The sequence below is a fragment of the Mustela putorius genome, unplaced genomic scaffold (assembly GCF_011764305.1).
Source record: "Mustela putorius furo isolate JIRA1106 unplaced genomic scaffold, ASM1176430v1.1 tig00003845_pilon_pilon_pilon, whole genome shotgun sequence".
Lineage (NCBI taxonomy): Eukaryota > Metazoa > Chordata > Mammalia > Carnivora > Mustelidae > Mustela > Mustela putorius.
In genome coordinates, this window is record NW_025421998.1 from 83,628,562 (window position 1) to 83,640,969 (window position 12,408).

The 12,408-nt window shown below is 61.3% G+C and overlaps 1 protein-coding gene across 2 annotated transcripts in view; it reads left to right on the forward strand.

Annotated features, from left to right (window-relative positions):
• The window catches only part of FLNC (filamin C), a 27,113-nt gene continuing 14,705 nt past the window's right edge, over positions 1 to 12,408 (forward strand). The window contains exons 1-15 of one of the 2 annotated variants that reach the window (XM_004741803.3): positions 1 to 711; positions 5,131 to 5,379; positions 6,915 to 7,012; positions 7,153 to 7,303; positions 7,399 to 7,517; positions 7,723 to 7,800; positions 7,990 to 8,152; positions 8,308 to 8,508; positions 9,668 to 9,805; positions 10,196 to 10,322; positions 10,465 to 10,601; positions 10,802 to 10,995; positions 11,088 to 11,201; positions 11,783 to 11,926; positions 12,135 to 12,258. In XM_004741803.3, coding sequence (XP_004741860.1) covers positions 357 to 711; positions 5,131 to 5,379; positions 6,915 to 7,012; positions 7,153 to 7,303; positions 7,399 to 7,517; positions 7,723 to 7,800; positions 7,990 to 8,152; positions 8,308 to 8,508; positions 9,668 to 9,805; positions 10,196 to 10,322; positions 10,465 to 10,601; positions 10,802 to 10,995; positions 11,088 to 11,201; positions 11,783 to 11,926; positions 12,135 to 12,258 — 2,392 coding nt within the window. In that variant the 5' untranslated portion in view covers positions 1 to 356. The remainder of the gene's footprint in view (positions 712 to 5,130; positions 5,380 to 6,914; positions 7,013 to 7,152; positions 7,304 to 7,398; positions 7,518 to 7,722; positions 7,801 to 7,989; positions 8,153 to 8,307; positions 8,509 to 9,667; positions 9,806 to 10,195; positions 10,323 to 10,464; positions 10,602 to 10,801; positions 10,996 to 11,087; positions 11,202 to 11,782; positions 11,927 to 12,134; positions 12,259 to 12,408) is intronic. The other variant, XM_004741804.3, reaches the window with a different exon arrangement.

Consider the following 12,408-nt stretch of genomic DNA (forward strand, 5'->3'; position numbering starts at 1 on the left):
GCGGGCCGGGCGGCATTCCTGGGAGGCCGGCGCTCTGACGTGGACTCGGGGGCCGCAAGCGCGGCGTGGGGGGGCCGCGGCCCCGGGGGCTTCTTAAACCCCCCGCCCCGGCCCGGCCCGCACTTCCCGAGCACCGCTCCGCCCCCGGAGGGAGAGAGAAGGAGAGAGAGAGAGCGCGACCGAGGAGCAGAGGAGGCCCTCCGAGTCCCGCCAGCCAGGGCGCGAGAGAAGTTGATAGCGCAGCGCAGAGCAGCGAATCCCGCGGTCGCGCCCCGACAGCGCCCCGACAGCGACCCGGCCCGAGCCCAGCCCCGGCCCAGCAGGCAGCCCAGTCCCCGCCCCAGCCCCGCGCCAGCATGATGAACAACAACGGCTATTCCGAGGCCGCCGGCCTCGGCCTGGGCGACGAGGTGGACGACATGCCGTCCACGGAGAAGGACCTGGCGGAGGACGCGCCGTGGAAGAAGATCCAGCAGAACACGTTCACGCGCTGGTGCAACGAGCACCTCAAGTGCGTGGGCAAGCGCCTGAACGACCTGCAGCGCGACCTCAGCGACGGGCTGCGCCTCATCGCGCTGCTCGAGGTGCTCAGCCAGAAGCGCATGTACCGCAAGTTCCACCCGCGCCCCAACTTCCGCCAGATGAAGCTGGAGAACGTGTCCGTGGCCCTCGAGTTCCTCGAGCGCGAGCACATCAAGCTCGTGTCCATCGGTCAGTGCGGGCGAGCAGGGTGCGGGCACGGAGGGAGGGGGACCTGCCCCGAGGATGGGCCGGCCGGTGGGGCTGGTGGACACAGAGGGTGGGTGGGCGCGGGGAGCTGAGATGGAGCAGAGGGAGACGCCCTGGCAGAGGGAGACAGGGACAGGCCCCTGGCCCCGGCTTGCTTCCCCGCCCATCCACGCAGGCCACAAGGGCACTGCTGCACGCAGGTCTGTCCCTAGAGCAGCGTCCAGGGGTGTCCGGATGCGGAGGTCCCGGCCTTACCGTTCCTAAGTCCTCCAGCTCAGCCTTCCCGCACACACTCCCATCAACCCGACTGGACTCATTGTCCCCTTTCTTGCCATTGGGCCATCCCAGCCCATGCTTGAGAAGACAGGGTTGGTGCCCATTACTGATTCCTGGGGGTGTCTACTCCCTAAACAAAACAAATAGCTTCTTTGCCTCCCAGCTCCTCCACAGGGGAAGGACTGGGCTGAAGACAGGTCCCAACCACTGCGCATCCAAGGGCTAGGAGGCAGAGGGAGAGCTGGTGGCCAGGCAGGCATGGGGCTGGGGGCCCTCCGTAGGCATGTGCTCAGCAGCTGGGTTCAGGCCCCTGGGCCAGAGCAGGCCGGGCCCAGCCTCAGAAACCTAAAAAGGCACTGAGCAAGTGCAGAGAATCTTAACCCCTGCCTGTCCACCTCCTGCTTCAGCCTGCCTTGGAGGGTACTCCCCCAAGTCCATGCCAGGCCCCAGCCCACCCCCTAGGCCGGGATTGGCTGTAGCTAACCTTCTGGGTTGAGGGGAGGGAGGAGAAGGCCTGTAGAAGGGAGGAAGTCATTGAGTGTAACCAGATTTGGAAGGTGTATCAGTGCTGGTGGGGGTGGGGAGGCACTCCAGGCTTCCAAGCCCAGCGGGGGATCTAAGGGTGGGCTCTGAGTGGCACGAGGCTGCTCCTCCCCTTCAGCCCCGCAGTGCTCCCTGCTCGATCGGAACCTAGGAAGACCCCTACCCTCTACCCCTGGGAAGACCCCCTACCTCTCACCCTGTGGTGAGCTCTTCCGAGTCTTGCTGTGATTTACAAGAAGGGGCCCCTTGGGGTGCATCCCAGGGCCCCAGGAGAGGAGTTTCACACAGGGTCAGCTGCCTTCCCCCACCAGGGTACCCCAGAGACTTCTCTAGATAATTGAATGTCTGTCCACCCCCACTGTCCCTCAGGGCATCTCTAGGCCTCCTGAATTAGCAGCTGAAGTCAGTCCGGGGCCCTTTGCCCTGTCCAGTCCCTTCTCTAGGCCTTACCCCTCCTGCCCCAATACTGCCCCCTCACCCCACCCTCTCTGGCCTGGAAATAGCCCTGCCTCCGTGACACAGCAGATGTCTCTGAGCTTTCCAGAAGGACGAGCCTGAGGACAGGGGGTGGGGGAGGGGGCTCTGGTGTTTGTAGTGGGGCTGAGGGCTGCATGAATATGTGTGTGTGTGTGTGTGTGTGTGTGTGTGTGTTGGGGGCCATCAGACAGTGTGCGGGGGAAGTCAGAGACAATCCGCTCTGGGGCTGTCATCCCCCCTGAATGCTGGGATTTGATGACGGGACTGACTGTCCCAGGTGGGGTCTCAAGGGGGGTGCCTGGGGCCTCACCAGGACTTTATAGGAAACTACAGCCTTCCCCTCCCTTCCCCACTGCGGGGGTGGCCGGCCCCTCTCCAGGCCTCATCCTTCCTAAGCACACCTCTCCCCTCCCCCATGCCGGTGCCTGGCTTGGGCCCCTTGGCTCAAGTGTGGAGAGGCCGGCTCAGAGGAGAGGGGGAAGAAGCAAAAGATGGTTTGGGGGTGGGAGGGACGCTCCTCCGTTCCCGCTGAGAGGAAGGGGAACTGTTCCCCATTTGGGCCAAGTGGCTGACTCGCGCTGATGAGATAAGCTGTCAGCAATTCGGGGCCGGGCCTGAGGCTAAGTGAGGGGGGAGGGGGCACCGGCAGTGGGGCTGCTCAGCCCTGCGGGGAGATGTAAAGGGATTCCCCATCAGGGGTGGCATTCTGCTTCCTCTGGTTCCCTCTGGCCCACGTAGTGGTGGGAAGGGACTGGCCGGGGGTGGGGTGGGGGGGCTTCCGCTGGGCATTGTCTCAGGACTGAAATGGAGCATCTGGGCCCCCGTTAGGGGGTCAAAAAGACTCCCCACTTCTCTTTCTAGGACTAACCTGGGAGCTGGGAGCCACGAAGTCCACCTGAGGAGGGGGTGCTCAGCCTAGGTTGACGAGCTGTGTGCCCTTACCCCAGCACCCCAACCCGGCCCCCACCACCCCCTCAGCCCCTCCAAACAAAGAGGCTTAATGAGCTCTGTGCCACAGCTGTTCCCCAGTTGCTATTCCTTCTAGAGCCAACAGCTGAGGGAGGGGCTGGAGGGGGCAGCAGCTGTGCCGGCCCCTCCCTCGCCCAGGCCCTCTCTCCTCCCCCTCCACTTGAGGCCTGGGGTGGCCTCAGGGACTGGCTGTCAGGCTCCTCCCACCCCCTTGGGGGTGTCCCCAGGCCAGAGACGAAGTGGTGGCTCCGGGTGTGAGGGAGGACTCCTGGCTTGGTTGGAGCTCCCTCTCCTGCCTGGCCTGGGGGGCGGGGGCGGGGGCGGGTAGGGAGGGTAGGAAGGTCATTGCTCCTGAGCGAGACTCCAGGCCCCTCTCTTGCCTCATGCCAAAGTGGACCACTTGCTGTTTGGCCCAGGGCCAGTTCCTGGGGAGAAGCTTCTCCCTGAAGCAAATATGAACGACACCCCCTCCCACCCCAGCAACCTCAGGGCCTCCCTCCCAGAAACCTGGCCCCAGTTGCAAGAAACGCTCCTGGCTGTGTGCGCACTGGCTTTGGAGGCTGTCGGGGTGGTGAGAGGCGGCGGGGCACTGGGTGTCAAGACTGTGTGAAAGTCTTGCGGGCCGTGTGTTTGCGAGAGCGCGCCGGAGCAACAGGAGGCCGGGAGGGAGTGTGTCATGGAATCTGAAAGCTGCCAAACCATTGTGCTGCGGCCGAGCCAGGGGGGAGTGGGGGCGGGCTGGGGAGCTGCCGGGGAAGGAAGGATGAATCAGTGAAAGGGTGAGGGAGCCAAGGGGGCTAGAGCTGGGGGCCAGAGGGACACACAGGCTGAGATTCTCCCTCCTGGGGGGGTTGGTGGGGGGTGGGGTGGGGGGACTCTGGAGTTCCGAAGGCCTTTGGTCTCCGAGCTGCTTTCTCCCGATATCCAGAGGAGAAGGAAAAGATGTGTTAAGGGGCGGGGGTGCCTCCAGCCCCACCCTCTGCTATCTCTCGGGCAACACCAGTAAACAAGGCTGACGCTCCCCGCCCCCACCCCCTCCTAAAAGTGGTGTTCAGGGAAGCTGACAATCCTGCATTGTCCTTACATATAAGCTGGTTTGCAAAGATGTATCCTCTAGTCCACCTTGGCTCCTGGATCTTTCTGGCTGTGGAAGGAACACCAGGTCCCCCAGATCTTGGGGAGTGCGTTCTGGCATTCCCCCCAGGAGGGGATGGGTGGGGAGTCTGAGCTTCCCAGACTTGAGTCCACACGGGGGACATTCTTCCTGGCTCCTGTGAAATCCCACCGGCCCCAGCATTTAAAAACATGATTTTCAAGCCTTACCCGAGCTTGCACTGTACCCCCTCCCTCCGTCCCGAACTTTGTTCCAAAAGCCTTTTATGGTGTTCAGAGGAGAATTTTGCTGGAACCAGGTTAGCTTTATTCCTCTCCAAATTAAGTTTTAAGATATGCATCCATTCAACCAGTATTTATTGAGTATAAGTAAATACTGATAAATAATAAAATACTATCTAGTGTGAAAGAAGCCAGACAAAAAGCACATACTATAGGATCCCATTTGTATAAAACTCCAGAAAATGCGGATGAATCCATAGTAACCAAGGGCAGACCAGTTGTTGCCTAGGAAGGAGGGACAAGGAGGGGCGGCCGGAGGGATCACAAAGGGTCGCGTGTGAGGAAATTTGGGGAGAGATGGGTATGTTTATGACGTGGTGGTGCCGTTAGGGGCATGTACAGTTGTGTACTCGAATATGGGCAGTTTGCTGGGTGGTAGGCATACCTTAATAAAACTGTTAAAAAGTGAAAAAACAGCGTTCTGCCCCCAGGAGGCTTACAATCCCGGATAATCGCCCAGGTGCCTGCAGCCTGATGGAGGCCCATGTCCCACAGGTGAAAGTACCTGTTGCGGGAGCACATTGGGAAGCAGCCTCACCGAGAAGGGAGGGTCCTGGAAATGTTAGGCTTCTGGGTCCAGCCTCCTCAGAGGGTGTGACTTTGGTAGGCAGAGAAGGGGGCAGTTTCCAGAATCAGGCATTCCGCCCCCCGCCACCCCCCAGGGCTCTAAGGGCAGCTTTGGGAGCTGAGCTGTGGAGGGCAGCGCCCTTGCTGAGCCCCGCTGTCCTCTCCGCTCTGCAGACAGCAAGGCCATCGTGGATGGGAACCTGAAGCTCATCCTGGGTCTCATCTGGACGCTGATCCTGCACTACTCCATCTCCATGCCCATGTGGGAAGACGAGGATGACGAGGACGCCCGCAAGCAGACCCCCAAACAGCGTCTGCTCGGCTGGATCCAGAACAAGGTGCCCCAGCTGCCTATCACCAACTTCAACCGCGACTGGCAGGACGGCAAGGCTCTGGGCGCCCTGGTGGACAACTGTGCCCCTGGTGAGTGGGCCGGCGGGCCCATCACGGAGCCCTTTGCTGGTGGTGGTGAGGCCTGTGCTTGTCAGAGTGGCGGTGTCAGGGCTGGGGGAGTCGGAGCGCCTGGGGGGCTTGCCCCCTGCTCCAGCCGAGAGTCTTTGCTGGCGTCAGGCCCTTGTGTGACGGGTAGTGTCAGATCCTGTAGCTGCGTTCCTCCTTTTACAGACAGGGACACTGAGGTCCAGAGAGGGCCAGTGACTCGTCCAAGATCACACAGCTTATTTGTGGCAGAACCAAGCTAGAGCCCAAGGCCTCAGCTTCCTCCTCCATGAGCTTCGTACTTTGCCACAGGGGTACCATTTCTGCTGAGCTGAGAGAACGGAAGTGTGGTAGAACTTATAGCAAGAAGGCCAGGAGCTCGACCCTGAGAAGGTTCTTCTTCATGAGACCCTAGGAGACGCTTGAGGGAGAGCCGAGGCTGGTGGGGCACCCCCTGGTGGCCAGTGGCCCGGCCCTGCCCCCTCTCACTGTAGGCCCCGGCCTAGTCAGGTGGGGGCAGCTCAGGGACCACGAGGAGACGGAGGCATCACAGAATAGTGCTCTGCCCCACAGGCAGCTCCCTCTCTGACCGTGACCCCCCAAACAGATAGGTCATCTTCTAACTCGGCTGGATCAGCTGGGCTACTAGCCCCTTGGGAGAGTCCTCCCCCAGCCTAGGGTCAGCCGGGGAGCAGGGGGTGGGAGGCAGGGGCACTAGCCACTTGGGAAGCATTCCCAGCTGCTGAGCCATTGCCCACAGCTGGTGAGGCCGCCAGCAGTGAGCTCAGCTGTTCCGGCGGTCATGGATTCCAGCCTTTGAGCCGGCCCCCTCCCAACCAGTGAGCATCACCTCTTCTCCAGCTCTGGCCCAGACCAAGCACCCCCTTACCTCTGCACCCCTCGACAGGAGTAATCTGGAGTCACCTTAGCATTTTTCCCATTAGGAGGGATGGGTTTTCTCTGGCCACAGAAGAGAACCCATTCTCTGAAAACATGCCCTTAAGTACCTCAGTTTCCCCAAGTGCTCAGTGAGGAAAGAGAGGGTGTCTCTTGCCCTAAAGCTGATGTGGGAGGGGCCTGGGACTCTAGGACTTGAGGCCAGCTGTGAGAAGGCCTTCTGGAGGCACAGGTCTGGGGCATGTGCAGGATGGGGCCTCCGACCTCCCCTATGTACTCCTGGGGCAGCTGGGATGAGGGGGAGTCCTCATAGGGTCTGTGCTGGGACCCGGGCAGCCAGGAGACTGACTGGCAGGGCCGGTGCCAGGCTGCGTCAGCCAAGGCAGAAAGGCCTCATTGTTGGTGCTCGGGGTGGGCCGGGGGGGGTGCGCCTCTCAACAGTGATGGGCATCCCAGCCGATGGGCCCGAACATAGAGGGTCAGCAGGAACCTGGCCTGTCAGGGGCCTCGAGCCGCGTGGCCGTGGGTGTGACTCCGCAGCGTGTGAGACTCTTGGATGCGCAGGTGCTCTGCATTCTGGCTGGCTGCTTACCCCTAATCGTCATCTTCTGCCATCTCTCTAGGCCTCTGCCCTGACTGGGAGGCCTGGGACCCCAACCAGCCCGTGCAGAACGCCCGGGAGGCCATGCAGCAGGCGGACGACTGGCTCGGGGTGCCCCAGGTACACGAGCAGATGGGGTGGGGGAAGAGTAGAGGGCCAGAGGGCCCCGGATGCATGTTGGGTCTCTGAGTCAGGCCGTGGGAGAGAGGCGAGGTTGCTAGGCCAAGGGCACCCTGTAACCCTCTTCCTCCCTGTGGCAGGTGATTGCCCCCGAGGAGATTGTGGACCCCAATGTGGATGAGCATTCTGTCATGACTTACCTATCCCAGTTCCCCAAGGCCAAACTCAAACCTGGGGCCCCTGTTCGCTCCAAGCAGCTGAACCCTAAGAAGGCCATCGCCTATGGGCCTGGTAGGTGCTGAGCCCCCTGACTATTTTCCTGGGTGGCTGGGGACACCCTAGGGTGGAGTGCCCTAAGTACCCCGGCCCTGCCTTCCGCCCCTCAGGCATCGAGCCCCACGGCAATACTGTGCTGCAGCCCGCCCACTTCACCGTGCAGACAGTGGACGCCGGCGTGGGAGAGGTGCTGGTCTATATCGAGGACCCCGAGGGCCACACTGAGGAGGTACGGAGAGCCTCTGGGGACAGGAGGGATTGGCATGGGCTTGGAGCCAGAGACCACAGGCTAACAGGGATGGCCTGGAGACGGCCACTGGCACTCGCTGTTGTGCTGGGGACTGGAGGAGGCGTCGCCATGGGGGGCGCCAGGCACTGTGGGGGCAGGAGGGGCTACGGCCACTGTGACTTCTAATCTTTTTCTTTCCCAATAGGCCAAGGTGGTTCCCAACAACGACAAGAACCGCACCTACGCGGTCTCCTATGTGCCCAAGGTCGCTGGGCTGCACAAGGTAGCTCCCAGCAGACCCTCCCCATTCCAGTCACATGCTTAGCTCTGGCTGAGTGGACCCCCCTCCCCGCAGTTTGCACCACCCCTCACCCCAGAGGCCCGCCTCTCCCCGACCTTGGCTCCGCTCTGCCTGCCCACCCCCCCCAGAACTGCTTTTCCCAAGAAGCTGAAGCTTGCCCCCTGTCCCTAGGTGACCGTGCTCTTTGCCGGCCAGAACATCGAACGCAGCCCCTTTGAGGTGAATGTGGCCATGGCCTTGGGGGATGCCAACAAGGTGTCAGCCCGTGGCCCTGGCCTGGAACCTGTGGGCAATGTGGCCAATAAACCCACCTACTTTGACATCTACACAGCGGGTAAGGACAGGCCCCAGCAAGGTGGCGGCCCGGCAGTCCGTGACTGCAGGGGGTGACATGGATGCGGACCTGGGGCAGAGGGGGGTAGGTGGGCCCAGGGGAGGGGAGCTCGGTGTGCCCGGAGCAGGGGTGCTCACAGCCTTTGTGCCTGGCAGGGGCTGGGACTGGTGATGTTGCCGTGGTGATCGTGGACCCGCAGGGCCGGCGGGACACAGTGGAGGTTGCCCTGGAGGACAAGGGTGACAACACATTCCGATGCACATACAGGCCTGTGATGGAGGGGCCCCACACTGTGCATGTGGCCTTCGCCGGTGCCCCCATCACCCGCAGCCCTTTCCCTGTCCACGTGGCAGAAGGTAAAGGCCCTTCATCCCCATAGTCCCACTCACTGAGGCCAGGACATAGAACTGCCACCAAGTTCTGGGTCGGAGTGCTTATGGGAGAAGGGAGCAAATCCAGGGATGGGACGGGAGAGCTGAACCTTTGAAATAGGTAGAGAAGCCATGGTGGCGGGGAGGGACAGGCATAGATCTGGAGAGGCCTCATCTGCATTCTCTCCACACACTACCCCTGGAGACCCAGGAGACCACAACAAAGCTTGTCAGACAGGGGCCACCCTGGGACAGTTGCAGGGGCATATGCGACAGGCCTCAGGTGGGGGCTTCTGCCACTCGGGTCCCTCCCGGCTGCTCAGAGCCTTTGCTGCCAGTCGACCACTCCATGCCCATCCTCTCCCAGGCTGAGAAGGTGGTGGCATATTAGTACTATCTGGGAGAGGTGGCGCCGGCGTGGCCATAGGTGACCTGCCTCACCTGTGCTGGGGGGCGGGGCCCAGTGTGGAACTGCCCCCCTTCCGTGGCATACTGTGGCAAGCCCCAGGTTCCATGCCATTGCCTGTGCCCCATGCCAGCTCCACCCCCCCCCAAGGGGTTTGAGTCCAGTTTATGTGTTCCGTGCAGGCTGAGATTGCCATGCTTTGGCCCGTGTTTAGCAGCAAGGTCTGGGTTCACTGCCATTGGTAGCCTTCTGTGGCAGATTGATCTCCATGCATTGCCTGTGATTTGTGGCAGGCTCCCTGTTTCGTAGGATGTCTCCTGTTCTGGGGCCCTGCATAATGTTTTGGGGCATGACTTAGTCCTAAAGCTGCTGTGGAGGGTCTGCCTGGGAAGGCTCACGTGGCTGTGGGTGGGTGCCCTTGGGTGGTTTGGGGCCCTCCCCTATCTCTCTTTGCCCCCCTCTCTGCCCAGGCTCTGCCATGTGTTTGTCCCAGGCAACACTGACTCTGAGAAGCCCAGAGGGGAGGGTTTCTTACAGCTGGCTCCCTGTCCTGGCATGGCTCCCAGGGGCCCTGGTTGTGTCAGGGGCTCCCAGAGGCAGACAGCACGAGGCCCAAGCCCATGCCTTTGAGGATGTCAGGGAGACTATGCCCAGGGAGGTGGCGGGGAGGAGTGGTGAGAGGCTGAGGCTCTATCTCAGGCCCCTCAGCACCCCTGATCTTCTCTCTCGAACCCCCAGCCTGTAACCCCAATGCCTGCCGTGCATCGGGGCGGGGCCTGCAGCCCAAGGGTGTGCGTGTGAAAGAGGTGGCAGACTTCAAGGTGTTCACGAAGGGTGCCGGCAGCGGGGAGCTCAAGGTCACAGTCAAGGGGCCAAGTGAGTACCAGGGCCCAGGACTGGGGAGTGGGAGAGCAGGGAGGAAATCTGGTCAGTGGGTCTGAATACCTGAGGGCAGTGATGGCCAGCACCATGCCTGCCACCCTGGAGAGACTCCAAAGAGAGGCTGACCAAAGGCACCATGGAGTCTTGGGCACCTTGTCTCTTCTCCTGCATCAATTTCCCGACTACAAGCCGGGAAGGATCCTCTCACCCCTACATGCTACCCTGGGGGTCGTGCAGAGGGAGGACATGTGATCTCTGCCTGAGCTTCAGCTCTGCCCCCTAGTAGCAGTGCCCTCAGGCTAGGCCTGGGTCCCCAGGGCTCCTTGAAGGGACTAAGGAACTCTGACCCCCTTCTCTGCCCCCCTTCTCTGCCCCCCATCTCAGAGGGCACAGAGGAGCCGGTGAAGGTGCGGGAGGCCGGGGATGGTGTGTTCGAGTGTGAGTACTACCCAGTGGTGCCTGGGAAGTACGTGGTGACCATCACATGGGGTGGCTATGCCATCCCCCGCAGGTAAGCCATGCACCCCGTGCCTTCCTGTCTGGGCCCTAACGGGGCGGGAGGAGGATGAGGGGCTACCTGGTACTCCGAGGGGAGGGTGGTACCTCTAGTGGAGGTACTTCCTAGCATGGACGCCAGATTCCTCTTTGCCCAGCCCCTTTGAGGTACAGGTGAGCCCAGAGGCAGGAACACAGAAGGTTCGAGCCTGGGGTCCCGGCCTGAAAACAGGCCAGGTGGGCAAGTCGGCCGACTTTGTGGTGGAGGCCATCGGCACGGAGGTGGGGACACTGGGTAAGTGGCTGGATTGTAGCAGGTGCGAATGCTGGGGAGTGGTATGTTGGAGGGACGTGGGAAGTGAGTGGGGGCACAGGAGGTGGGAATGCTGGGTAGCATCGGGATGAGATGGAGTGGGGCACTGGGGCGACGGAGGGAGTGATGGGAGTGTCCGAGCTGCCTCTCATGGCCTCTCATCTTCCCTCCCTTGCACACAGGCTTCTCCATTGAGGGGCCCTCACAGGCCAAGATCGAGTGTGATGACAAGGGGGATGGCTCCTGCGATGTGAGGTACTGGCCCACAGAGCCTGGGGAGTATGCCGTGCATGTCATCTGTGATGATGAGGACATCCAAGACTCGCCCTTCATTGCCCACATCCAGCCGGCTGTGCCCGACTGCTTCCCAGACAAGGTGCGGTTGGGGACCTGCATGTGGACCCAGGATGGGGCTAGGGGGCCCTCCTCCAGTCCCTGTCCTAGCTTTCCGCTCCTCCCCCTGCACAGGTGAAGGCCTTTGGGCCTGGCCTGGAGCCCACTGGCTGCATCGTGGACAAGCCTGCAGAGTTCACCATTGATGCCCGCGCCGCTGGCAAGGGAGACCTGAACCTGTATGCCCAGGTGGGGCACCGCCCAGCCCTGTCACCCCCCACTGTCCCGGGCAGGAACCCTGGGAGGGTGGGGGCAGGTGAGAGGCAGAGGAAGTTGTAACATCTCAGGACTCTCATGGATCCAGGAGAACTATGCAAAACTGAAAATTGTGTTTTCTGATGATAATCTTAACATATTTTACAAAAAGTGTATTTGGTTGCACTAATAATTTTTTATTTGAAAGATGATTTGATTCAGACATTGGCTTCCCAGATCAGTTCCTCAAACTGGTGTCCACCAACCCCTAAAGTTAATGTATTCTTGGGTCCAAGAGGATGATTTTTCTTTAAAGTGTTCATTGTTCAACTTTAGAAACGTGGATTTAGCCCAGCCTCTCCCCTACTAACACCTTTCAGCTGCCTAGGCTAGGAGGTGAGGGGGCCTAGATGGTCTCCAGACGGATTCCAGGCTCCGGGTACGCTCTGCCCCTGGGCTCTCTCAGCCTAAGGTCTGTAGCGGATGAGTAAGGAGGGCGGCCTAAGGCCAGCAGAGGGCGCCAGTGCTCTGAGGCGGCCTGAGCACCCTGAGACTCTGCTTGGTGTTGCCCGCAGGACGCTGACGGCTGCCCTGTCAACATCACCGTTATCCCCAATGGCGACGGCACCTTCCGCTGCTCCTATGTGCCCATGAAGCCCATCAAACACACCATCATCGTCTCCTGGGGAGGTGTCAACGTGCCCAAGAGCCCCTTCCGGGTGTGTCCTCCTACCCTGCCCCTTGACCCTGGGGTCCCAGAGGGAGGGTAGAGGCCTGTGCAGGAGATGTTGGTTGTCCCTGGGCCCTTGTCAACACTCTCCACCCACGGAGGCCAAGACTGGTCCCAGGGCTGGGCTGGTGGTGCCGGGGAAAGAGGCCTTGTGGGAGGGGCAGTGTGCTGAGTGAGCATCGACCCCCTCCCCGCAGGTGAACGTGGGAGAAGGCAGTCACCCTGAGCGGGTGAAGGTGTATGGCCCCGGCGTGGAGAAGACGGGCCTCAAGGCCAACGAGCCCACCTACTTCACGGTGGACTGCAGTGAGGCTGGGCAAGGTGCGCCGGGCTGTGGCTGGGGATAGGGGTGCGTGCGGCCTGGGGTGGGATCCCCGGGCAGGGTCTGCATGGGTCTGTGTTGGTGGGGTACCTGCTCTGGCTAGATCCTGTTTCTGGGCAGAGTTCAAGTGGGACTAATTAAGTGGGGGT